The sequence below is a fragment of the Procambarus clarkii genome, chromosome 71 (genome assembly GCF_040958095.1).
Source record: "Procambarus clarkii isolate CNS0578487 chromosome 71, FALCON_Pclarkii_2.0, whole genome shotgun sequence".
In the NCBI taxonomy this organism is placed as follows: Eukaryota; Metazoa; Arthropoda; class Malacostraca; order Decapoda; family Cambaridae; genus Procambarus; species Procambarus clarkii.
In genome coordinates, this window is record NC_091220.1 from 16504644 (window position 1) to 16530065 (window position 25422).

The 25422-nt window shown below is 38.1% G+C and overlaps 1 protein-coding gene across 12 annotated transcripts in view; it reads right to left on the minus strand.

Annotated features, from left to right (window-relative positions):
• Positions 1-22604, minus strand: part of Hipk (Homeodomain interacting protein kinase) — a 101834-nt gene extending 79230 nt beyond the window's left edge. For 4 of the 12 annotated variants that reach the window (XM_045726330.2, XM_069312106.1, XM_045726328.2 and 1 more), the window contains exons 1-2: positions 22269-22604; positions 14651-14854 (exon numbers count right to left, since the gene is read on the minus strand). In XM_045726330.2, coding sequence (XP_045582286.1) covers positions 14651-14851 — 201 coding nt within the window. In that variant the 5' untranslated portion in view covers positions 14852-14854; positions 22269-22604. Of the gene's footprint in view, positions 1-2231; positions 2380-14650; positions 14855-18595; positions 18931-22268 lie in introns of all 12 variants that reach the window. The other 8 variants (XM_069312103.1, XM_069312105.1, XM_069312102.1 and 5 more) reach the window with 4 other exon arrangements.
• Between the last annotated feature and the right edge of the window lie 2818 nt (positions 22605-25422).

Here is a 25422-nt window from a genome sequence, read left to right on the forward strand (position 1 = left end):
CTAGGCCACAGTAGGATAAAAGCTTGTCAACCCGGAACTCTACCGAATTCACCGAAAGGTTCTAGAGGCCCGAACTGGTGCCCAACCAGGATTTTACAATAGGCGTGCCTACCTGCCTGCGGGTAATGGTGTTCACACCCTTATGCACCTCGTTCAGATTATCTGAAGCTTGAGAAAGTAAGCAGTAATAGACACAGAAACAAGCCGTGGCAAGATCAAAAGCCATACACTGAGCAAACATAGAAGCTGTACGGGACAGGAAAAAGAGAATTAAGGTGCAGAATAGAATATGGTATAAGAAACAAACCATTAGCAAGTTACTTAAATTGAATTATAAAGTAAAATGACTCGAAGGATAATTTTTAATTTTTAATCGAGAAGCAGCAGCACAGTTATCATTCAAAATCAGACACGAGTGCAGAAGCAAACGAAAACAGACAATAGTGACAGGCAATAAACACAATTATTAAAATTATGTCATAGAAACATATAACAACAATGTGAAGTAATGCAAAATGAAGCATTACACTAACAAACTTAGCCACAATATTGTAAGGCAGCATTATATCATCAAGCTAGAATGTCAGTTTAAATTTTCAAGAAAATAATCTAACTAGAAATGACCTTGGCTAGTGCTGAGTGTCTTACTATAACAGTAAATATGAGTTCAATCTATCAAATTTCATTCAATAAACCCACTGTTGAAATTGACATGTTTGGCAAAGTTCCAGTTAATACCATGGTTAGAAAGGTTGACATGTAAGACTACTGCATTCCATTCCTGCCCTATTTTAATCAAGTATTTTTGTTGTAAGATGAAACACAAACACATTCAGCAAGGAAAGTCAGACAATTCTTAATCAGGAAAGAGTTAACAGCGTTTCTGTTCTTGAAAACGAAGTTAATATTAAGGGTCTTGAAAGCATGGGAAAATTTTACTAAAATTTTAGTTCTGTATAGGATGAAATCTGTGAATTTTGTTAAGCATTAACTGGCTCCCAGTGTGTGATTATATATATATTTTTTTTGTCTGAGGCAATGCTATATCAATGAAAGATCTAGGGTATTGTATCTTTGTGGCAATTTAATAAATCTTAAGACATTTCCTCGCCAATAAATTCCAGACTACACACACTCAAAAGCTGCAAAGAGCATCCCAGAGAACACACAATATTTAACTTTAAATTGATTACTGGAAAAATAATCTCCACATGAATAAAAAATAGTAGCCTTTCCATACACACTGAACTTAAGTGTTTTATTATACACTATTATATATAATAGTACAGTATAATTTTTAAGGTGCAAATTATTTGTTAAAGAATGATATGGTCTTTACATACTGCTGTAGTTATAATTGTACAGCTGACAAATATTTTGAGAGGGAGGGGCAGGTGGGTAAAAATATAAGCTTGGATCACCATCAAAATTTAGGGCTAAGTTAGGAATTGCAAACAAAGCTTTCTTTAGCCACTGACCTCTCTAGAATGCTAAAAACCATCCAAATTTTCCAATGGGCCACAGTGAATAATACATAACGTGCTCAAGGAGAATTCTCAACTACATCTCTACAGAAAAATTTAAATGGAGCCAATGCAAAACAAACTACGTACTGGTATTTCCATGAACAAAACAGAAATGTGAAAGATCTAGGGATGCATACTAGACAATCTGGCCTTCAGAGAACAAATTTATGTCTTAGCAAAACTGACAAAGATGACTGGATAGAAAGCAAGAGCCTTTCAAATAAAAGAGGTCAAACCAGTAATGACAGTTCTCAGAGCACTTGTACTTTCTAGGTTGGAATAATGCTGTTTAGAGTGTGTGCGCATATGGTTATGCTTGGTTGACTTATCCATACTGCAGTTAGCTCATGATAACCTGCAGGAAATTATGCAATTCTTCTCCCAAGCATATCCTAAACTAGAAATGTATTCAATGGGCACAAATGTCCCAGCCTGTAGGCTATAGCACCCAACAAGCCTGATTATATCAAGAAGCTATTTTTCAATGTCGCCCACTGGTAATACCACCTATGGGTGGATTTAACTCGAATAATATCTCAGCAAGATCTTAAAAGCAAGGTAACACTGTACCAAAACTCAGAAGCATCAAACCATTCATGATTCACCGTACAGAAATTACATTTCGTACAGCTGGACGGACACACACACACTATATGTCCCTCATCCCCTTGTATTCAGGGAAACGGGGCACACAAATAATAATACCTGATACTTGCTGAGCCGTGGGAAGTCACAATAGATGTGATGGGTTATAGGGTTTAACATTTTCATCGGATACCAGCTGTAAAGCTGTGGAATTGGTGGTCAGATCATGTTGCCCTGCTGCTGCTGATCAACTTCTCCAGAGCAAATTCTAAAAAAAAAAAATTATAATAATAATGCCTGAAACTTGTGCCGTGGAATGTCACAGAAGAATTGATGGAGCGTCTGTTATCATTTTTCAAACACTAACCAAAAAACAAAGATGGGATATATGTTAAGAAACAATCCGAAGAGCAGACTGGCATTCCACAGAACATATCCAATTATGTAGCAAGCAATACTGGGCAATTTAAATACAGTATACAGGTGTGTATATATATATATATATATATATATATATATATATATATATATATGTATATATATATATGTATATATATATATATATATATATATATATATATATATATATATCCATACATACATACTGTACATACATACATATATATACACTGTACTGTATATTTTTACTTGTTTAGGACTTCTATCCCTCTGACTAGTGCGCTTGCATCTTGGTTTAATTGGATAAGATTTCTCCAAATGTCATCCTTGTTCTAGGTAAACTAAAAGAATAATTAACTGTAGAAAGTATTACACTTATTATAAATTTACACAACGTTTCAAACTTACATGATCCATTCTCAAAGGACGGGACTGTACTGGGCATGTTGGATTTATACCATTACGGGGGTCAGGTACATACAAATAGGTGAAGAGTAAGGCGTAAAGGAGTGAAGAGTAAGGCATAAAGGGGTGAAGAGTAAGGCATAAAGGGGTGAAGAGTAAGGCATAAAGGGGTGACGAGTAAGGCATAAAGGGGTGAAGTAAGGCATAAAGGGGTGAAGAGTAAGGCATAAAGGGGGTGAAGAGTAAGGCATAAAGGGGGTGAAGAGTAAGGCATAAAGGGGTGAAGAGTAAGGCATAAAGGGGTGAAGAGTAAGGCGTAAAGGGGTGAAGAGTAAGGCATAAAGGGGTGAAGAGTAAGGCATAAAGGGGTGAAGAGTAAGGCATAAAGGAGTGAAGAGTAAGGCATACAGGGTGAAGAATAAAGCGAAAAAGGGGGTAAGGGGAAAAGCACCTACAAAGATTAATCAGGCGTAGTGGGAGTGTCATTTTGAGCCGTGTTGTCAACGTTCAACCCATCCTCCGAATTGACAGTACGATTTAATACTAAGTGTAATAAGTACATTTTCTAACTGTCATAACCAGTGCATAATTGCACTTATTGGGCTGTTACATTTACCCAACTCCCTCCCCCGATTTAATTCCCCTCGTTTTCTGTTAAGACACACACAATTTTAGGATGAAATTTTCAATTTCAATTTGCAATACACAGGTTTTAAATAAAGAATTTTTTTTTCTGGTTTATTAAACAATATAGATTTTATACAAAATTTTAAAATATCCTGAGTTATTTTACAATTTATTGATATATTTTAGTTTTGTTTTATTAGTTTTATAAAACTGTAATATCAATATAGCTATAGGTTAAGTACTAATTGTAATTAAGAAGCAATAAAATTATTATCTTCAAAAACTAAGACGGTTAGGTGAGGTTGTGGTTTTCTATTCAGTTTTTGGGGTAAACTCAAATATTCACAATATATTTGACAGTACGATTTAATACTAAGTGAAAATAAGTACAATTCCTAACTGCTATGAATAGTACATAATTGCACTTATTTGTCTCCTTACATTTACCACCCCATTTTTGGAGGACGGGCTGCAACGTTGGCATCTTCACGTTATGGTCTGGTTCTTACTCTAATTGTGGGTAAGGTGAATAGTTCCGTTACTTAGGTACGTATTTATGGTGGGTTGTTCGACTTTTATGCGAATGGTGATTCACATAAAAGTCGAAGAACCCACAATAATACCCAAATCACGGAACTATTCACTTTACCCACCTTTGAAGAAAGGTGACATTTGAAATCCTCTATCAACTAAATCAAGATGCAAGAGCACTAATCAGAGGGAAAGAAGCTCTGAACAAGATTTTATATATATATTTTATATATATATTTTATATATATATATTTATATTTTATATATATATATATATATATATATATATATATATATATATATATATATATATATGTATATATTATCTATCACCTAGAGGTCTACGCTAACCCTACCAGCTCTACGACTGGTACAGCCAGCCCTGAAAACCACCATGAAGACCCCATCCATCCCCAGATCTCTATTATCAGCTACTGATACAGATAATGAATGGCTCCAAAGAGCCTCCACTTACGGGCTCACCATAGCCTGTGCTACTTGGAACTTTTTGTTCTGATTAGCTGAATCTAAAAACAACAACAGCATGGTAAATTTGTCTTTGAAAATGTAAGGAGTGCCTTGTGAAACACATCCCTAGGCATCAGACCATAATAAAGTTTGAAAATGACCTTTGGAGAATTAATTTTTCAACTTCCCTTGACAGTGAAGAAAAACATAAGAAATATTGAGAAGCTTCGTGTTAAGCAAAATGTCCTGTTTTTTTTTTTTTTAACAATAGATTAGGATTGTTTTTCTTTTATAAGTTCTCAGCCCATATCAGGTAATTTTTAATTTCTACTACGTATTATCATTGCCTAGCATAAATTCATTACATTATGCAGAAAATAATTTCAATTTGAAAAGATCACGTATAGATTTTATTTTTATCAGGAATTTGTTAAAACTTTCTCAAAGCAATAGCATTAGAATCCTCTACAAACCAACGTACAGTAATTTGCTATCCAACAAGTTCATGGGTACAATATTAGCGAAGCACTGACAAGGCATGTGATCAATCAATTAAACGGGTAGCAACCAGCATCCCAATTACACGAAGGGAATAGTGTCTGATTTCATCCCTGCAAACACAGTCATAGCCTGCCACTTTTCATCCTTGAGCACCTCACAAACACATCACATGCTGTCCCTGGTCAAGCCATAGCAACGTGTTATTTTATAATCCTGCTTGCTCCTCAGGAACAGGCCTTTGCTGTTCCTGAACACCCTTCACCCCCCCCTCCCTCCTCTCTGGCTAACATGTCATTGCATCATTTTCTATCCCCATTCCATATTTTTAATGTCCTGTAATGTTAGTACAGTACAGTATTGGTACCAGATTTTCTCTGCCAAATTAACAGGACCTGTCTCAACACTGAAAGCTAGCCATGGTTTCTGCCCATCCATGATACAAAATGGTGACACTATTCTGAAGAATTTTCTTAACTGAATTTTTTTCTTGAAAACAAACATAGCTAATTTTTAATCACCAAGATGTATAGGAGTATTGGCAATCAACTTTAAGACGCTAATGACCAAGGTAATGGTAAGATGACTGAAGATGAGATTCTTCAAAACACTGTAGAAAACTTCTGTCCATGGGCACACAGGAAGATAGTGAAATCAACAAGGAAAAAACTACACAACATAAAAATGTAATTTCTTTATGGCAAACATTGATCATTTATTATTTATGCTTCCATCAATGACAAATCTAGATGCTGGTAATTTTGTCTATAAGGTCACATTCCATGCCAAATCATCGCAGCTCCCAACCTGACCATCTAAGATTTACATTAAATTTGGCAGGATGTTAGAGTACATGAAGTAACAAATATATGCAATATTTTAACCTTAAGTGATGCAAGATATTCATATACAGTAGGGTTGCCTATGTGATAAACATGCAATATTTTTGCTTACAAGCTCAACCAAAAAACAGAATCACAACTTTGCTTTTAATATAGGTAGAACCTTCATGTTGGGCTTGTTTTGAAGCTAAGGAAACATTGTTTTCATGGTTTCAAACAAAATTATTAACTTGTTTTGAAAACAACACAATGTTATACAGTATTCATCAAGAAGCGCAAAGTACCACTATAACAGGCCCCTAAACATCTTTTGACATGGGAGCCTAGATACTAGTGCTATCCGCGACATACTTAAAATAACGGAGATTGCACCACTTCACAAAGGGGGTACTTGCCTAGTTGTGCTTGTAGGGGTTGAGCTTTAGCTCTTTGGTCCCCACCTCTTGACTGTCAATCAACTTGTGTATAGATTCTGGAGCCTATTGGGCTCTATCAAATCTACATTTGAAACTGTGTATGGAGTCTACCTCCACCACATCACTGCCTAATGCATTCCACTTGTTAACTACTCTGACACTGAAAAAAAAAATTATAATATGTTTGTGGCTCATTTGGGTACTAAGTTTCCATCTGTGTCCCCTTGTTCATGCTCCACCCATGCTTTTTCAAGTTTCCAAGTGTTTTCAAGTGACGTAAAGGAGATGCAAAAAATTATACACCAATAGCTCTAATATCACATGAAAATCTTCTTAGACAACCACAAGTGCTAAGAAATATGATCACAAATCACATGGAATCACAACGTCTACATAACCCTGGAAAACATGGGTTCAGGACAGGGCACTCCTGCTTCTCACAATTGTTATTTCACTACGACATGGCCTCAGATGCCATGAAAAACAGGCAACATGCAGATGTAATATACACAAACTTTGCAAAATCTTTCAACATGACCATGGTTTTGTTGTGCACAAAATGAACTCAAAAGGAATTACTGGCAGAGTAGGGAGATGGATTTTTTAACTTCCTAATGAACAGAACCCAGTGTGGGTTAAAAAAAAAAAACTGAATCATCCACTGTGAAAAACTTAGTTCCCCAAGATACTGTGCTTGCTCTGGTACTTTCTCTCATCCTCGTATCAGATACAGACAAAGACACAAACTATAGTATAATCCTTGGGTGCCCTCGTACAACAAAGATACTTAATATGAGAAAGGAACTTAATATTCTGAGCTTTGTTGATCGTGTTACTGAAATTAACTGTCAAATTGGTATAAAAATGCTTAGGCTAACTCATCCTAATCCTTGCACAGAAGCCCTCCAGAATTTCTTTATTGAAGATCAGCATTGTTCCAAATGGATAACAAAAACTGGAATTCAACTCAGAATGTATGGGGTTCATGATTTGTACCAAGAGAAACAACAACGGCACTTTCCTGCACCGTGGGAGGTTACACCCTATCCAGTTTTAATCCCTCCCTTTCCACCCAAGAAGCAAATTAGAGATCAGCCCAAGCTTCGTCTTGAGGCAAAGCTCAACGCCTTAAGCCATATTGATGCTCTGTCCACAGAGCATTCTCTCTCTCAAATTATATACACTGATGGTTCCCTACACCGCACCACGGGTGCAGTTGGAAGTGCAGTTGTCCTGACAATGGGCGATGGCCTATACTTTGAGTGGGGAGTCCGTATAAACAACTGGGCCTCTACCCTTCAGACTGAACTATTTGCCTTGATCCTTGCACTGAAATGTGTACAAGTCTCCAAACTTGATACATTAATTGTAAGTAACTCCTTATCATCCTTAAATGCTCTCAACTCTTTAAGACATAACTGTAACATGCTCGTGTCCGAAGCTAGACACAAATACAACAAAATTATTAAGGATGGTAACAGAGTCCATTTCCTGTGGTCTCCATCTCATGTTGGCCTCCGAATGCATGATAGAGCTGATAAGTTAGCCAAAGAATCTGCCTTTAAAGGAGCCGTTGAGTGTAACCTTGGATTGTCAATGAGCAATCTGAGAGCAGCAGTACACCGAGAACTTCAACAAGATCTTGTAGATCTGAGGCAAAGTGAAATTGACACCAGTAATTTCATCTATCATCATACTATCATGCAAGAGGAGCCACACATCTATGGATCATCCAATAAAATCAGCAGACTTCTAGATGTTACTACTGCTCGGCTTAGACTCGGTTACAAGTATCTCTGGAAATTCTCATTATCTGCTGATGTAGACCTGACCAAATGTAAACTGTGTCAACAAAATTATTCGCACACCCTCCGTCACTATGTGATGGAGTGCGAAAAGATACGTGAATTTAGAGACAATTCTATAACCAATGTTCCAGCGATGTGTCAATATTTCATTCAAAATGATCTGCTACCAGAAATTTTAGCCAAATATCCCCAGTTTGCTAACTGTAGGTAGTAACTAAATGATTGTAACCTATCCACCGCTGCCCACTGGATGGGGGGCGGTGTGCAGGACAAACATATCAATTGTGACACTAGCTCTCCACATATGTCAGTTGCTTAATTTAGAACCTGTACTTGAGGTCGATCTCGAACCCATTGTTGATGTGATGACTTATATTGAATTTTGTAACTAGCTCATCAAGATTGTAACTTGCTTAGCTAAATGAATTGTGGGGTTCAGTCCCTGAGCCCATTATGTGCCTCTGTAACCATTTCCACTACCGCCCACAAGATGGGTATGGGGTGCATAATAAATGAACTAAACTAACTAAAACTAACTATAGTACTGCATCATCCTATACAGATGACACTAGGATTTTCATGATTACACACAATACAGACTACTCAGTAAACCTCCAATCTGATGATAATCAGGTTTTTCAATGGGACACATAATAAAATGGAGATTAGTTTCAGCTCCTGCGCTACGGAAAAATACCAATATAAAAACGGAAACCACATATAAAATGCAGTCTAATCACACTATAGAACAAAAAAGTAATGTAAAGGATTTGGGTGTAATCATGGCAGAAGACCTTACCTTTAAAGAACACAATAAAGTAGCTGTCACGAAGACCTTACCTTTAAAGAACACAATAAAGTAGCTGTCACAACTGCAAGAAAAATGACAGGTTGGATAAAAAGAACCTTCCAAACAAGGGATGCCATACCAATGATGATACTTTTCAAGTCACTAGTGCTCTCTAGGGGTGGAATACTGTTACACACTAACAGCCCCAATTAAAGCTGGTTTAATTGGTGACCTGGAGAGCATGCAAAGATCCTTTACTGCCACTCAATAAAAGGTCCACTCTATAAAACATCTAAATTATCGGGAACAATTCAAAATTCAAATCTGTATTCTCTTGAGCACAGGCAAAAGAGAGACATCATAATTTACACCTGGAAAATATTAGAGGGATTTGTTCCAAATCTGCACATGGAAATAACATCACATGAGACCAGTAGGCTTGGCAAGATGTGCAAAATAGCCCCAGTGAAAAGCAGAGGTGCAATAGGTACATTGAGAGAAAACTCTATTAACCTCGAAGGCCCAAGATTTTTCAACACAGTCCCTCTACACATAAGGGGCATAACTGGCCGGCCGCTCACGGTGTTCAAAATAAACGATAAACATATCCAAAGGATACCTGATCAACCAGGCTGTGATTCATATGTCAGACTGCAAGCAGCCACATCCAACAGCCTGGTTGACTAGACCACCAACCAGAAGGCCTGGTCAGAGACCAGATCATGGGGACCTTGACCCCTGGAATCTCCACAAGGTAGTCAGGTAGGTACAGTTAAATGCAATCTCTGTTTCAAGTTTCATTTTGGGATGGCTTTGGGAACAGGAGTAAAAAATACAATTATAAAGTACAGGTGTGTAATAGTTAAAACACTTCTTGAACCAAACATGCATCAGGCAAGTTCAGATTCCCTTCATAGTGTGTCTGTGTGTACTTCTCAACAGGATTGCCAATTTAGCTATTTTTTGTTACATATAGCTCCAATTGTTTCACATCTAGCTCCTAATTTACAATTCAATTCTCTGTGCAGTTACCAAAACTGCCAAGATTGACATGTGGATGATGGTTGTGTGTATTCAGAATTGTACTAAGCTTGGACTCCAAATTTTTAGCTATTTTCTTTAAATCTTATTGATAACAAATTTCTTGTTTCAAGTATTTTCAGTTGGCATCACTGTTTCTCAGTCTAGCTGAGAAACCTATTTCTCAGTCTGTGGTGTGGGCAGGTGGTGCAAGACACTAGTACAATATACTGTACATGGACAGATGCACTTGATGAAGTGTGTGGCAATAGATAAGAAGTACAGACACTGTACTGCAACCAATTTGAAATTAAAAGGCACAGCAGCAGTTGGAAGCCATTAAGGAAGGTGCCACCATGAATGTTAACACAAAGTGCCACATGTGAATAGTGAACAAATGATATGTGACAACAGTAGGCAAACAACTAAATGGGATTCTGTTAGTGAGGAAGGGCCAAGCACATTAACTGACGCAGAAAGAACATTAATTTTGCATGCATGTTTCAACAAGCAAAACAGTAATGAAGAATGAGCTGCTGCTACACAGATGATATGAAGCGGGCCAGTACTTTAACCTCGAATATTTCATGCTTTCATACCAGGAAGGAGGAATGAATTAATAACAAAGGTTTTCTACAGAAATAACTAGAGAAGTGCACCAAACAAACATCCCGCATGAAATATTGTCTTGGAAGAAAAAGTTTTGTGACTTGCATTTATAATGATGCCTGGTGGTTAGGTTAGGCCATGAATAAGAATGCTGCAACATCACAGGAGAGTCTGATCAGTTCCCTACATCCCAATGCCCGATCACGCCAGATGAACTGAACATTCTGAATGAACAAGTTTTCACTAAGGTTGATCCATCTAAGATGGTCGGGTTGAAGGTCTACTTTTAAATTTTTTACAATTTATAATGGAATGATCCCATACTACAGTATAGACAGAACAGAGCTGGTCATCATGGAGTTCAATGACAAAATTACACACCAAAATGTGTATATATACTGTACTGTATCTGTTAAGATCTGATTGTCAAAGTCTAAACAGCAAAGCCTCAGCATCGGGAAATCAAAATTGAGTTTGCCAAGAATTTGTAATAATTTTAGGGTTAGGTTAAATTAGGTTCATTAATAATAAGTATATTTCACATCTTTTTTCAATATAAAATATACACAGTATTAAGTTGTACACTCTTCTAATCCCCCATTTGGCTACTGGATGTAAAGCTCCAACTGCCTCAAGGCAATTCTGATCACCCCACAATAGTTGAATGTCCTGCTGGTTCAATGGGAACGTCATTCCCCACTTAGAGAACCTCAGTAATTGTTTGCCATATTGGAGAAAAATCATGAACACCTTAGTTTTCTTCAAGAGCCTTAGCAAACAAATGTGCATCTTGTCTGGCACATCACCTTCCAGCTAGTAAATTCAATAAATGGAAGTGAAGTGAGACTGAGACTACACCCTGGAGACTGATCAGTCTCCGTGGTGTAGTGGTAAGACACTCGCCTGGCGTTCCGCGAGCGCTATGTCATGGGTTCGTATCCTGGCCGGGGAGGATTTACTGGGCGCAATTCCTTAACTGTAGCCTCTGTTTAACGCAACAGTAAAATGTGTACTTGGATGAAAAAACGATTCTTCACGGCAGGGGATCGTATTCCAGGGACTTGCCCGAAACGCTACGCGTACTAGTGGCTCTACAAGAATGTAACAACTCTTGTATATATCTCAAAAAAAAAAAAAAAAAAAAAAAAAAAAAAAAGTAAATGGTTTCAAGTGTAGCTATGCTACACTTGAAACCATTGACACCATGCAAAATAGTAAAGACTGAAAGACCTGGATGATCTTAGTGATGAATAGTAATATACTGCAAGTAACTTCAAGTTTTCTTATAAATCTCATTAAATATAAAAGCTTCAACATTTCTCTCTCTCTCTCTCTCTCTCTCTGGCTATTGAAAGCTAATAAAATTATAACTCCCTGTGGTGCAGTGGTAGCACACTCGCCCTTCGCTTTTGAGCTATTTGGCCTGGATTCATATCCTGGCCGGGGAGGATTGACTAGTCGCCAATCCTTAACTGTATGCCTCTGTTCACCCAGCAGTGATTTGGTTACGTGCTTGAGAGCACGGGTGGGTCATATTCCAAGGAAAAGTAGTGGATAAGGGTTACTATGAGCTGTGGAAAGGGAAAGCTCTCAGCTTGCTTACAGGAGTCAGCAGGTGTCTGTTCCTGTACCCACCTGTGTTGACAAAAAAAAAAAAAAAGTACACATAAAATTCGTTAAATAGTGAATTTTTGAGCACGTGGCATCATCACCCCCCAAAATATTTATGAAATATTAAGTTTGCCTATACCGTACACACAAGCAGCATTCACTAACATAGTATAAACCAAATGCACAACTGCAACAAAGTTCTTAAAGAAAACACAAGCCACTTAACTAAAAACACTTGGCTCCCCCTGCCCCACACACCCAGTTGCTGAAGCCAATTAGGATAGACTGAGTTCTGGCTGGAGTATACCAGAAGTAGGCTCTCAGTGTTCTTCTACTCTGTCTTTTTCCTGGCTAATATTGTACCACCTAGTTGTGATTGCAGGGGATGAACTCTGTGAACTCTGGCTCTTTGGGCCTGCCTCTCAACTATCAATCAATCAACTGTTTTTCTTCTTCCCCCCCCCCCACCCCCACCTACCTTGAGGTTACCTTGAGGTGCTTCCGGGGCTCAGCGTCCCCGCGGCCCGGTCGTCGACCAGGCCTCCTCACTTCCCACACACACACACACACACAGGGAGCAGCCCGTAGCAGTTGTCTAACTCCCAAGTACCTATTTACTGCGAACCAGGGCATCAGGGTGAAAGGAACTCTGCCCATTTGTTTCTGCCATCGCTGGTGATCGATCCCCGGTCCCTAGGACTACGAATCCCGAGCGCTATCCACTCAGCCACCAGGCCCCCCTGTGGCTGTGTTTGCTTTCATATGCTCACTAAACATTTAGTTATCTGACATCATTATTCCCAGATCCTTTACATGTCGCTTTCTTTCTATGAGATCTGATTGTGTCTTGGTCCCTGTATTTCACTTAATTTATTCATTTTTACCATACCTAAATATCTAGAATTTATCACTGTTAAAGATCATGATATTTTCTGTTGCCCAAGCAGACTTTATTGATATTTGTATCAAATGCAAAAGATGACTAGAAGTTGTGACTTTTATTTTTGTCTATACCTGAAATGAGAATGAGAAAGCACTTTTGTCATAGTGGTTCAATAATTGTGAAATGCTGGATCTTCCTGCTCTAAATCCATGTTGACCTGTATTGTGAATTTCATGGTTAAACCATAGAACTAGAGATTTGACTAATAATCTCTATAAAAAAACTGTAGTTATGTGTGATATAATGATAGCAATGTGTGATAATACCTGATCAACCAGGTTGTGATTCTTACATCAGGCTGTGAGCAGCCACGTCCAACAGCCTGGCTGACCAGACAACCAACTACGAGGCCTGGTTGGAGACCGGGTCGTGGGGCTGTTGATCCCCGGAAGCTACACAAGGTAGGTAGGTAGGAAGTTAGTACGAATGACCAATCCCATAACTTTAAGCAAATGCTTTGCTACCTCCCGTTACGACTGGAGCTTTATCTCACAATGTAATTGCTTCACATATTTAACTAGTATCCAAGCTTCTTTTCTATACTATATTGAGTGCTCATGATACTGATATAGTATTTTGCATTTCTTCATAAATATGGAGGAGTCAAGATAGAAGGCTGAGTGCATGACCATGTTATCATGTTGTTTATTGGGGGGGGGGGACTAAACATAACCAACCTGATTTTTTTTGTCATTCTCTGTGTATGTACCTTCTCTGGTATAGTGTTTAAGGGTTACGGGCCGTCTCTGGGAACGGATTAAATTCGTAAGCGAAGGTACCACTGTTCATGATAATCTGTTCAATATATATATACAGTACAACCTTATTTCCAAACTAGTACTGTACTTGCATTGGCCCAATGCTTTTTTTAATCTAAAGTACAGTAATCCAATTGGTTTGCATTGTTGAGTACTGTATTTTATTTATGCAAATATTTTAGCACACTGCAAATACTGTACCCTCTTATTATTCATTTTTACCTATGTATATACTGCAATTATGACCCCCCCTTCCCCTAGTCTTTGCTTTTTAAAATAATGTAAATCAAGTTCTTAATTTATTTTCATAATCGAGGTCACTAATGTCTGGAAATACTGTACGCTTTGGTACCTTTATTCTTACCAATAAATAAAGCTAAAATGAGTTCATCTTTTGCTAGGGCCCGTCTTCTTTCTTACCTAAAATAAAATTCTCTGTATCACTCCTGTTCAAATACACAGCAAATGTTATAAATCTGAAATGACACCCAGTGATTGGACAATGATGAAGAAATTGTTAAAACTTTGCAGAAACAAACCAAGCACCAGCACTAAATGTCCTCACGTGTAATTTTATACTTATGGCTATGCAAAAACTAGCTTACCTTAGCCACAGGCTGTTCTTGCTAATATATTCCCACATTAATTAGCAAGAACATTAAATTGAGTAGCAAGAACCCTTCAGTTTAGGTTATCCATTCCTTATACAGCACTGAGCTACCATTCCTCTATTAGCTACTTCCTTTCTTACTTTTAACTATGTTGGTTGTGAAGCCACATGGGGAAAAAAAGCTACTGTACATGTAAACCTCACCTGATGAGAAAGGTGTTTAGCAGCAAGAGTTTGGGAAGGCACTGCCGTAGCAGTCACTGTGTAACCGGTCGCAGTGCCGGTATAACTAGTGCCAATCTGGTCCAACTTTCGCTTCCTCTGCAGGCACTGTCCAGAAGTGGCAGGGGCATGCAAGACTGCACTGGGCTCACCTCCCGCCGGAGAGATGAACATGTCATGCATTCCCTGCAACACACCAACAAACACACACATGTTACTGGTTAGGCCACAACACACACAAGGCAGGGAGAGTGTAATGTATCCCTGGACCTTCTACAGAGGAAAGACCTGGGTACACTAAGAAGTGAAAAAAAGATGTAAGCCAGTATTATTAGAATAAGAGAAATCAAGCAGCACTTGCTGCACAGCATTCTTTACAAGACAGACATATATAGGCAAAAGATCACACAACACTGAAGTATAATTATTAAGTGAGAACATTAACATGTTAAGTGTACTAAAGTAGGTAAGGATTACATTGCCCTGAAAACAAAATCCACACCTAAAATACATCAATATATGTGAGAGACATGAGTGCACACTACCTGGAGTTGTTCTGTTTACCTCGTGTTGACTTTCTGCTAGTTGCAGGGATCAATTTTCCTGTGGTCCAGTTTCTAACCAAGTATCCTTGTTAGTGATCTGGTAAACAAGGCTGTTAAGCAGCAGCTGCTCGCATTCTGACGAATGAGTCAAAGCCTGGTTGATCAGGTATCCATTGGAGGCGTATATCAAGTTCTTTTGAACACCACGAGAGGTCAGCTAGTCATGCCCCTTATATTTTAGAAGGAGTGTTGAGAAGTCTTGGACCCTTAACCACTATACTGCACCACCCAACATAACATGGGGCATGGCGGTGCGCCACCCAACATGTGAGCGATAATAGGATATCTTAAGATTGAAAATGCATATGCGGTGGGTTGGTTACGAGATGAAGGCCTAAGATCTCCAGCGAGCGGCAGCCATCTTAAAAAAATGCCAGTTTTTGATACTACAGTAGTATTGGTGTGGGTGATTGTCAACTAAGAAAATGTGACAAGATTTTATCAGTGCATTGAAAAGACAGATGTGAACTGAATATGTTGACAACTATTTACACTGGTGAAATGCTTGACAGCGGTAAAATGAGGTTTGGAAGAAACGGAAAATTGTATAAGCCAGTGTGTCATTGACTACAATATAAATATGAGATTGATAGATAAATGTGACGTGATGGTTGGTGCCTTTGAGTGTTCGCAAAAGTGTAAAGTGGACAAAGAAATTGTTCTTTCACCTTGTGGACGTAACAGTGCTGAACTGTTTCAACTTGTATTTGGTGAAATCAGGCAAGAAACGATCAATTCGTGTTGTTAGTCGTGCTCTCTTGACGCAATTATTCGTCAAGTATGGCCAGGAAGGCAGTGTAAGGACAGTTGTTCATGCGTCAACAAGAGCACATGTAGCTCCCAACAGCCTGGCTGCTAAAGACTACCTTACAATTCACAAGCCTGGCTACATACCACCTACAGGAACTAAAGCCAAAGGTGTACATGAGTGCATTGTTTGCAAGCACACAGAACGAAGAAACTGGAAGCAAAAATCTGTGTGTACCTGGTGCATCGAGTGCAAAGTTGCACTGTGTACCATGGACTGCTTCTTTGATTATCATTCACTTCCAAAGTACTGAGTGTGTAATACAGTGTGTAACTGTAAATAGTGTATGTGAGTGTATATATTGTAAATAAATTGAATACAGTATTGAACAAGTAATATTGCGACAATAAACGTATTTTGTGAACACATTAATGACATTTATAAGTTCTTTGAAACATTATGTATATTCTACTGTGTATATATCGTAAAGGACACAAATGTGCATCAGATACAATAAAACAGTAATTAGAAAGCATTGAAAGTGCATTGAAAAATAAATTAAAATATATTTGTGGCAATTCGCAAGGCTTGAATTGCCTGCCAACTGCATCTGGCAGATTCTTGCACAGGTGAACACGTCTCGATGACGTCACATCACATCTTCTCCACGTCGCCACAGCCAAAGTAGTTTTGTATATACTGTACTGTATATACAGTAGATTTTTTTTATTTACATGTACATGTTCAGGAAAGGCATTTCAACAATTCATTTCAATCATTTCTTAAACCTTACTTTCCAGTAATTATTTCTTAAACCTTACTTTATTTAAAGATACAATAAAGTAGCAGTCACAACTGTAAGAAAAATGAGAGGTTAGATAACAAGATCCTTTGTAAAACAAAAAAAGATGCCATAACAGCAATACTTTTTAAGACACTGGTGCTCTCTGGGGTGGAATATTGTTGCACACTAAAGGAGCCATTCAAAGGTGGAGAAATTGCTGACCTGGATAAAGTGGAACGGTCTTTTACTGCCCGAATCTAATCAATAAAACATTAAATTATTATAACAGTTTAAAAAAATTAAACCTGTATTCTCTAAAGCACAGGCAAGAGGGATACACTGTACATAATAATTAATACTTGAAATATATTAAAAAGACTGATTCCAAATCTTCACATGGAAATATCTCCACATGAAACCAGAGGGTTTCATGTGTCAGCTTCACTAATGATTTAAGCAACCACGTAGCAACAGACATCAGATTTCCCACGAGAATTGCTACCTGGAGAGGGTTTCGCAAGTTCTTCTACTCCCCGAAGCCCGGCCTGAGGCCAGGCTCAACTTGTGATAACTTGATCCAACAGGCCACAGGCCCACATATCCACTACAGCCTGGCTGATCCGGCACTTCTTGCAAGAACCTGCCAAGTGCCTCTTGAATACATCCACCGTCGTTCCGGCAATATTTCTAATGCTTGCTGGGAGGGGTGTTGAACAGCTGTGGACCTCTAATGTTCGGACATTGCCCTCTGATTGTGCCTATGGCACCTCTACTCCTCACTGGTTCTATTCTGCATTTCCTTCCATACCTTTAGCTCCAGTATGTTGTTATTCTACTGGGCAAATTTGGGACCAGACCTTCAAGTATCTTCCAAGGGCCTCTTTCCTAGCCATGTCCAGCTGTAGGCCTAATAGCCCTGGCCTTTATGACTGGTCCCTAGCGGTGCCAAAGGCAGTGCTTCCTATTATGTTCTAAGGTGAGAACAATGTAGATTGGGGTACTGGACTGGAACAATTGTGTTATTGTAGTTATGTGGGCCTGCAGTCCACGTAACCACAATTTGTGGATGTTCTTTTTCTTCCCTCAGAGGGAAGGGTTGGGTTTGGTTAGGACCCAGCTATACGATCTGCTAGAGGTAGTTGAAGTGTAAGGTAAATGCTCTATGATTTATACACTGCATATAAACTCCATTTTGTTTTATTTTAGGGATATTTAAAATTGGACATAATTGATTTTATTAAAAAATTATGTTAATATATTCTTGCAATTTCAGTTCATTCCTCTTGTCATTCCAGTGGACAAATCTCACCCAAAGGCTGTTTGACCTTTGGCTTATTACCAGTGTTTCTCCACTCTATAAACTATCTAAAGAAACAATCAACCCATACAGAGAAATCACATTATCCTAATACAGTATATCAATGAGAAAATTCACAGGAGCCGTGATGAGGATTCGACCCGGGTAAATCTGGGAACACCCAGAGCATAGGTTCAAATCCCCATCTTGGTTCCTGTGGATTTTCTCAACTATCAACCTAATTGCAGTAACTAATAATCATCTGTTCCCTAGTAATTATCAAGAGAGTAAAGATTAAGTCTATTTTGCTGATGTCTTTGACCTCCTCTCATGGATTATGGGCAATGACTACCAGTGATTATAAAAAAAACTTTCAAGCCTATACAGGTATATATCTAAGGGTGGTAGCAGCTGAAGACTTGACAGATTTTTGCATATAGTTAACGCTGATATACTATCCCTCCAGTTTTCCAGTACAGTACCTGGATCTTACCTGGAGAGGGTCTCGGGAGTTCTTCTACTCCCCGAGCCCAGCCTGAGGCCAGGGTCGACTTGCGATAACTTAGTCCTACAGGCTGTTGCTTGCAGCTGCTCGTAGGCCTATTTATCTACTACAGCCCAGTTGGTCTCGTACTTCTAACAAGAATTCATCTAACTGGTTCTTGAAGAAGCCCACCTTTGTTCCAGCAATATTTCTAATGCTTGCTAGGAGAGTACTGAACAGATGTGAACCTCTGATGTTCAGATAGTACTCTCTGATTGTGCCTATGGCACCTCTAGATGTCTCACTCTTATCACTTCTGTGGCCTTGTAAGCTGTGACTGGCACCTACACAGGTAGCAAACATTAAAGGTCACAAGGGTCAAATGTTTCAATAAACCAAATTTTATAATTCTAGCAATTAGAAATTTCTTAATGAAGAAATTCTAGGAATTAGAGTTAAGGGTGACATGATTGAAGTATACATGTGGATAAATGGGCATAACAAGGAAGACTTTAATAAGTTATTAAATATATCAACACATAATTGAATGCAAAACATTGGATATAATTTGGAAAAGTTTAAATTTAGGAATGCCCTGGGTAAATACTGGTCTGGTAACATGATTGTGGATATGTGGAACAAATTACTGGGTAAAATAGTACATGTAGGATCCCTCAATCCTACAGTGCCTATTAGTGAGTTTAAGTGGATATAAATTGGAGCTCCCATATATGGGCCAATAGGTCTTTAAGAAGTTTCCTTGACTCTAATGGTCTAATAAAATATTTTAGGAAATACAAACTTCCCAAATAAAAAGATTCTAGGAATTAGAAAATTCCCAATGAAGATATTCAAGGAATTCAAAAATTCCCAATGCAGAGAATTTTGGAATTCAAAAATTCCCAATGAAGAGTTTTTAGGAATTAGAAAATTCCCAATGAAGAGATTCTATGAATTAGAAAATTCCCAATAAAGAGATTCCAGAAATTAGAAAATTCCCAATAAAGATATTCCAGGAATTAGAAAATTCCCAATAAAGATATTCCAGGAATTAGAAAATTCCCAATAAAGATACTCCAGGAATTGGAAAATTCCCAATAAAGAGACTCCAGGAATTAGAAAATTCCCAATAAAGAGACTCCAGGAATTAGAAAATTCCCAATAAAGATATTCCAGAAATTAGAAAATTTCCAATAAAGAGATTCCAGGAATTAGAAAATTTCCAATAAAGAGATTCCAGGAATTAGAAAATTTCCAATAAAGAGATTCCAGGAATTAGAAAATTTCCAATAAAGAGATTCCAGGAATTAGAAAATTTCCAATAAAGAGATTCCAGGAATTAGAAAATTTCCAATAAAGATATTCCAGGAATTAGAAAATTTCCAATAAAGAGATTCCAGGAATTAGAAAATTTCCAATAAAGAGATTCCAGGAATTAGAAAAATCCCAATAAAGAGATTCTAAGAATTAGAAACCTTCTTAATGAAGATATTCCAAGAATTATAATCCTTCCTTATGAGGATATTCTAGGAATTACAAACCTCTATTGTGAACAGAAATTCCAGGAATCAGAAACCATTTTATGAAGAGATACTGACAAATAGAAACCTCATTTGAAGAGGGACTTTAGGGATCAGAAACCATCCTCTTGAAGAGATCCATTGAATTAGAAACCTTTCTTATGAATAAAGATTCCATTAATTAAAAACTTTCCTTATGACAAGTGATTCCATGAAATAGAAACCTTCCTTAATAAATTATTAAATAGGAATTAGAAACCTTAACATGAAAGAATGAGTATAACTTGGATTAGTTTAGATTTAGGAAAGACCTGGTTAAATACTGGTTCGGTAACAGGGTTGTTGATTGGTGGAACCAATTACTGCGTAACATAAAATAATACCTTCATTCTCATGTTCTTATGAATAGATTTTATGAATTAGAAACTTTCCTTATGAAAGAGAGATTCCATGAATTAGAAACCATTTTTTTGTATTGATTCCTTAGATTCCAAGAATCCTTATAAAAAAAAATTACATTCCCCAGAATGATGAAGAGTAAGAGTACTAAGAGGTGACATGATTGTAGTACTGTATACAAATGGATGAAAGGATAGAACAAAGAGGATAAGGTTGTTGACCAAACCACACACTAGAAAGTGAAGAGATGACGATGTTTCGGTCCGTCCTGGACCATTATCAAGTCAGTTGTGATGAAACAAGTTGTTTCAGATTTAGCTACTCACAACGAAGTGTCCATGTAGCACAGGTTATGGTGAGCCCGTAATAAAACAAGGGAGGCAAGGGCATTAAGTAGGCAAGGGAGAGGTGAGGAGATGGAAATCTTAGAGGAAGATAAGAGCAAGGTGAAAGGTACATAAGGTAAGGTGTAATAATAGGAATAAAAAGGGGATTGTATGAGAAAACAAAAGAAAGGAAAAAGAAAGATAAAAGGGCAGGCTTATTAGAAAGTTTAGAGCATTTGAGTATGTACTGTGAAAGGGAAGAGTCAACAACAACAAAGCCAGGACTCGGGTTCATGTTAGGTATGTTGTTTATCACAGCCGATTTCAACTTTTTCAGCCACGTTACTGTGACTCATTATCTGCACAGGATAAGATTTTAAACCTTATCCTAAAAAAACAAACCAAACTAACACAAGACAAGCAACTTCTCCTTACTGCTGGTCTTCTTACGAGATCAGCAACTTTACCCTAGAAATCTTTTTACGGAGAGATTAGAAAAACTTATCTCCCCCTTGAGAGAGTCTACCAATGTCTACCAACCTATCTACCAAGTCTACCAATGAAGGGCATTTATATGGGGCCATAAACAAGGATGTCAGATTGTTAAAAACTGGCGAGAATTTGTAATAATTAGTATAAACTAATGGAGTTCAAATACAAGATAGATATCGGTCTGCATAGGTTTTGTAGACGAGTAATAAACTACCAGATTGCATCGTTGCCACTAACAATTAACAGGTGTAGAGAAATCTATCGGTGGGAGACAAACCCGAGACCTTGTGAACCGACTCCACTGACAATCTGATTCAAACGAGTTGACAGAAACACATACAGCACTTGGTTAATTATGTTGGGAAAACCATTTTTAACAGCGGAGCCCTTTCATTATAAGGTGTACCCAGTATAAGGTGTCAACACACACATTGGAGCACACAAACAATGTACTAAAGTACATGTGACTGTACACCCAAGAATATGAGCTGACATAAGCCAAACAGTATTAAGAGTCGAGTGACAACTACACCCCCTCCAGTCACCAGCTTTATGGGGCTTCCTCACTGTGTTGGCCACACACACACACACACACACACACACACACACACACACACACACACACACACACACACACACACACACACACACTATGCTTGATACACACCACACACACACGCAAACACTTAGCTAACAACATAAACAAACCAAGTAGAGGCAGCTGGTGACTGCCCCACGACCACAGACACCAGCCTCGACCCCTGGGCGTAGCCAGGCCCCAGGGAGGGAGAGGGAGCCTGGAGATAAGCCAGTATAGGGAGGCGAGGCGGCGGCCACAGCTGCCTCCACACACACACGTACACTCCACCTCAAGAACCTCCTGTCACTCCTCTCCACACTAACCTCCATGCCCCAAAACACTACCAGGTGGCCTGTGGCACTCACCTGCTATTCTCACTCCACCTCCTGGCTGCGTCTTGGAGCATTCCGCAGCGCAACGTCTAGTAAAGCTCTCAGCAACTGGCGTCAGCCATTTTCGTTTAGCCTTCGTCAGTTCACCTTCCCCATTTCCAAGCCTTCAACTAGTTTTCATGTTACGGCCTTTAGAACGACACTCACACATTCCTTGCACAACACTCGAGGGGGTTTTGGTCCCAACACTGACCCCTATTCATGGCAAAAGCCAGGGGATGAACGGGATAATGTATAATTCTTCCCCCTACACAACCCACTCAGACAGATTTCACCTTACACATCAGACTGGTTCCCCAGGTTCCAACAATGCATTATCCTCGCCCACCTAATCTCACTATTCCCTTCTCCTATTCACAACTTGGAAATAAAATTGCATTTATTTGGCTTTCTTGTATTAAACAAATTTTAAAATGTTTTATTTTACATTTTGTTTAGTAGATGAGCGGCATGCAGAAATAGAGCAGAAGGATTGATGTGTTTGCGCTACAGAGGAGAGTTCGCCATCAATGGCGGCGGAATTAGCCAATCAGCGACGGAGTTTACGTGAGATACCAAAATTACTCACTTTTACCTGAAGGTCAATATGACAACACCTTTACACCATTGACTTACTCAATGTGGCCTTATATTTCCCATCCAGCTACAGAACACACAAGTCTATACCGAATCAACAACTAAAGTCATACAAGGCAACCCCGGAAATACAGTGAAAGACGACCTAAAAAACGTAGCGTATTTCTTGGGTGCGTCCATTGCCAGCTGTGAAAGAAACCATATATATTATATAAACTAAAATCCATATTTAATCACGTCACTAAAATCTTTCCCGCTTAAAATATATTCAATAATTCCACAGAAGCAGGTTGGTGGGAGGAAAATGAACTATTAAGACGAGTTTTAAGGTAAATGAAGAAACAAGTGGCGTCTTGGCAACACCGGGAAGTGCACGTGCATCATCTACGTTTGTGACGTCACAAGTGTGTCGTCACGGGCCCACCCCGCGGCCTGACCACACGTCTCACCCCCAACACTCTCACCCTAAATTATCACCCCTACCACCACCCCCCGCCACACACCCACTCTACTCCCCTAATTCTCTGAATGAATCATGTTAAAGCCTTGCCTGATTCATGACAATATGCGCCCAAAACATAATACACATATACATATTATACATATACATATATACATATACATATTATATACATATACATATATACATATATACATATTATATACATATATACATATTATATACATATATACATATTATATACATATATACATATATACATATTATATACATATATACATATTATATATATATATATATAACACTTAGTTAACAACATAAACAAACCAAGTGCAGGCAGCTGCCATTTAATATGGGGGAATTCCCTAATCACAGGTAACATTCTTTCCATCCTGTTGGAGGAAGCTGAGGCGTAGTCCAATATTATAAGAAATCGAGAAACGATTAATCTTACGGGCTATTCATGCCCATGCCGCCACCTCTTGGGTGGCTTAATATTCATCATATGCGGGGGGGGGGGGGGGTAGGGAATTAGCCTCGGATACCATCCTCTTTTGTCCGGTCGTGTTGGTCGAGTGGTTAAGGTGTCCACCTTAACCTGGTCGTCGACTAGGAGGCCTGGTCGACGACCGGGCCGCGGGGACGCTAAGCCCCGGAAGCACCTCAAGGTAACCTCAAGGTAGATGATTAATCGATTGATAATTGATGAATATTAAGCCACCCAGGAGGTGGCAAGGGCATGAATAACCCGTAAGATTTATCGCTTCTCGATTTCTTATAACATTGGACTACGCCTCAGCTTCCTCCAATAGGATGGAAAGAATGTTACCTGTAATTAGGGAAAAGATTTAATGAATTAAGTAGACTTATTTCCTTAAGCTAATGAGAGCTTGGACTGAGTATATTCTTGACATGAAATACTCGTTACAAGTTATTAAGTTTTAGCCTAAGTGTTTTTCCCTACACATTGCCCGAAACGCTACGCGTATTAGTAGCTTTAGACATTGTAAATACTGGCTCTATCTATTAATCCAACACTATGTAACTCATCAATATCAATCAATAATATACAGAATGAGACCACCCATTAGGAGGAGCCTTGAAGTGGAGACAGCTGAAGAGAAGTTGGTGAGAGGAAACGCTGAACTTGTAGATGTTGTTTAAGATTCAGCTGCTGGGAACAAAAAGTTCCAAGTAGCACGGGCTATGGTGAGCCCGTAGTGGACTTATCTGGCACAGGAGCGGTAACTGAAGTAGTAGAGAAGAAGTCAGGGCTTAATCGACCCATCTGCGTGTCTTGAGTTCATGCTGCAATAACCCAACAACTGGCTAGGCTCTGAGTTCAGCTTACATGTATGTACTTTTATGTGAATAAACATTTTATTTTATTTTGTTTTATTTTATGTTATGTTATTTTATTTTATTTGAATGCAAATTTTACTACAATGTACCTAGAAATAATCCTCTAATTATGCAACAATGTAACTGTTAATAATTCTCAAATTATACTACAATGTATCTGCTGATAATCTTCAAATTTCACTATAATGTACCTACTAATTTTCTTCAATTTTTCTTACAAAGTATCTGTTTACATTTTTCAAATTTGCTTCAAATTACCTACTTAAATTTATCTGTTAGATTAAGAACCTGCATGATTAAGAACCTATGCGTGCTACAAGAATGTAAAATCATCAATGCTTTGTACTCTCATAAACCCAATGTACCTTCTTGTATAAATAAATAAATAAGTTGACATCAAAATTAAAAAAAAATAAGTCTACCATTGTATTAGTAGTTTTCTATGACATGGCTTTGTATTAAATACTGATTACAGGCCAGACTGATGTAGTTGGTTAGCTTATGGGAGGGAGTATTTATTTATGTATTTATTTATTTATTTATTTATTTATTTATTTATTTATTTATTTATTTATTTATTTATTTATTTATTTATTTATTTATTTATTTATTTATTTATTTATTTATTTGTTTATTTATTTATTTATATTCAAGAAGATACATTGGGTTTATGAAAGTACATAGCATTGATGTTTTTACGTTCTTGTATAGCCACTAATACGCATTAGC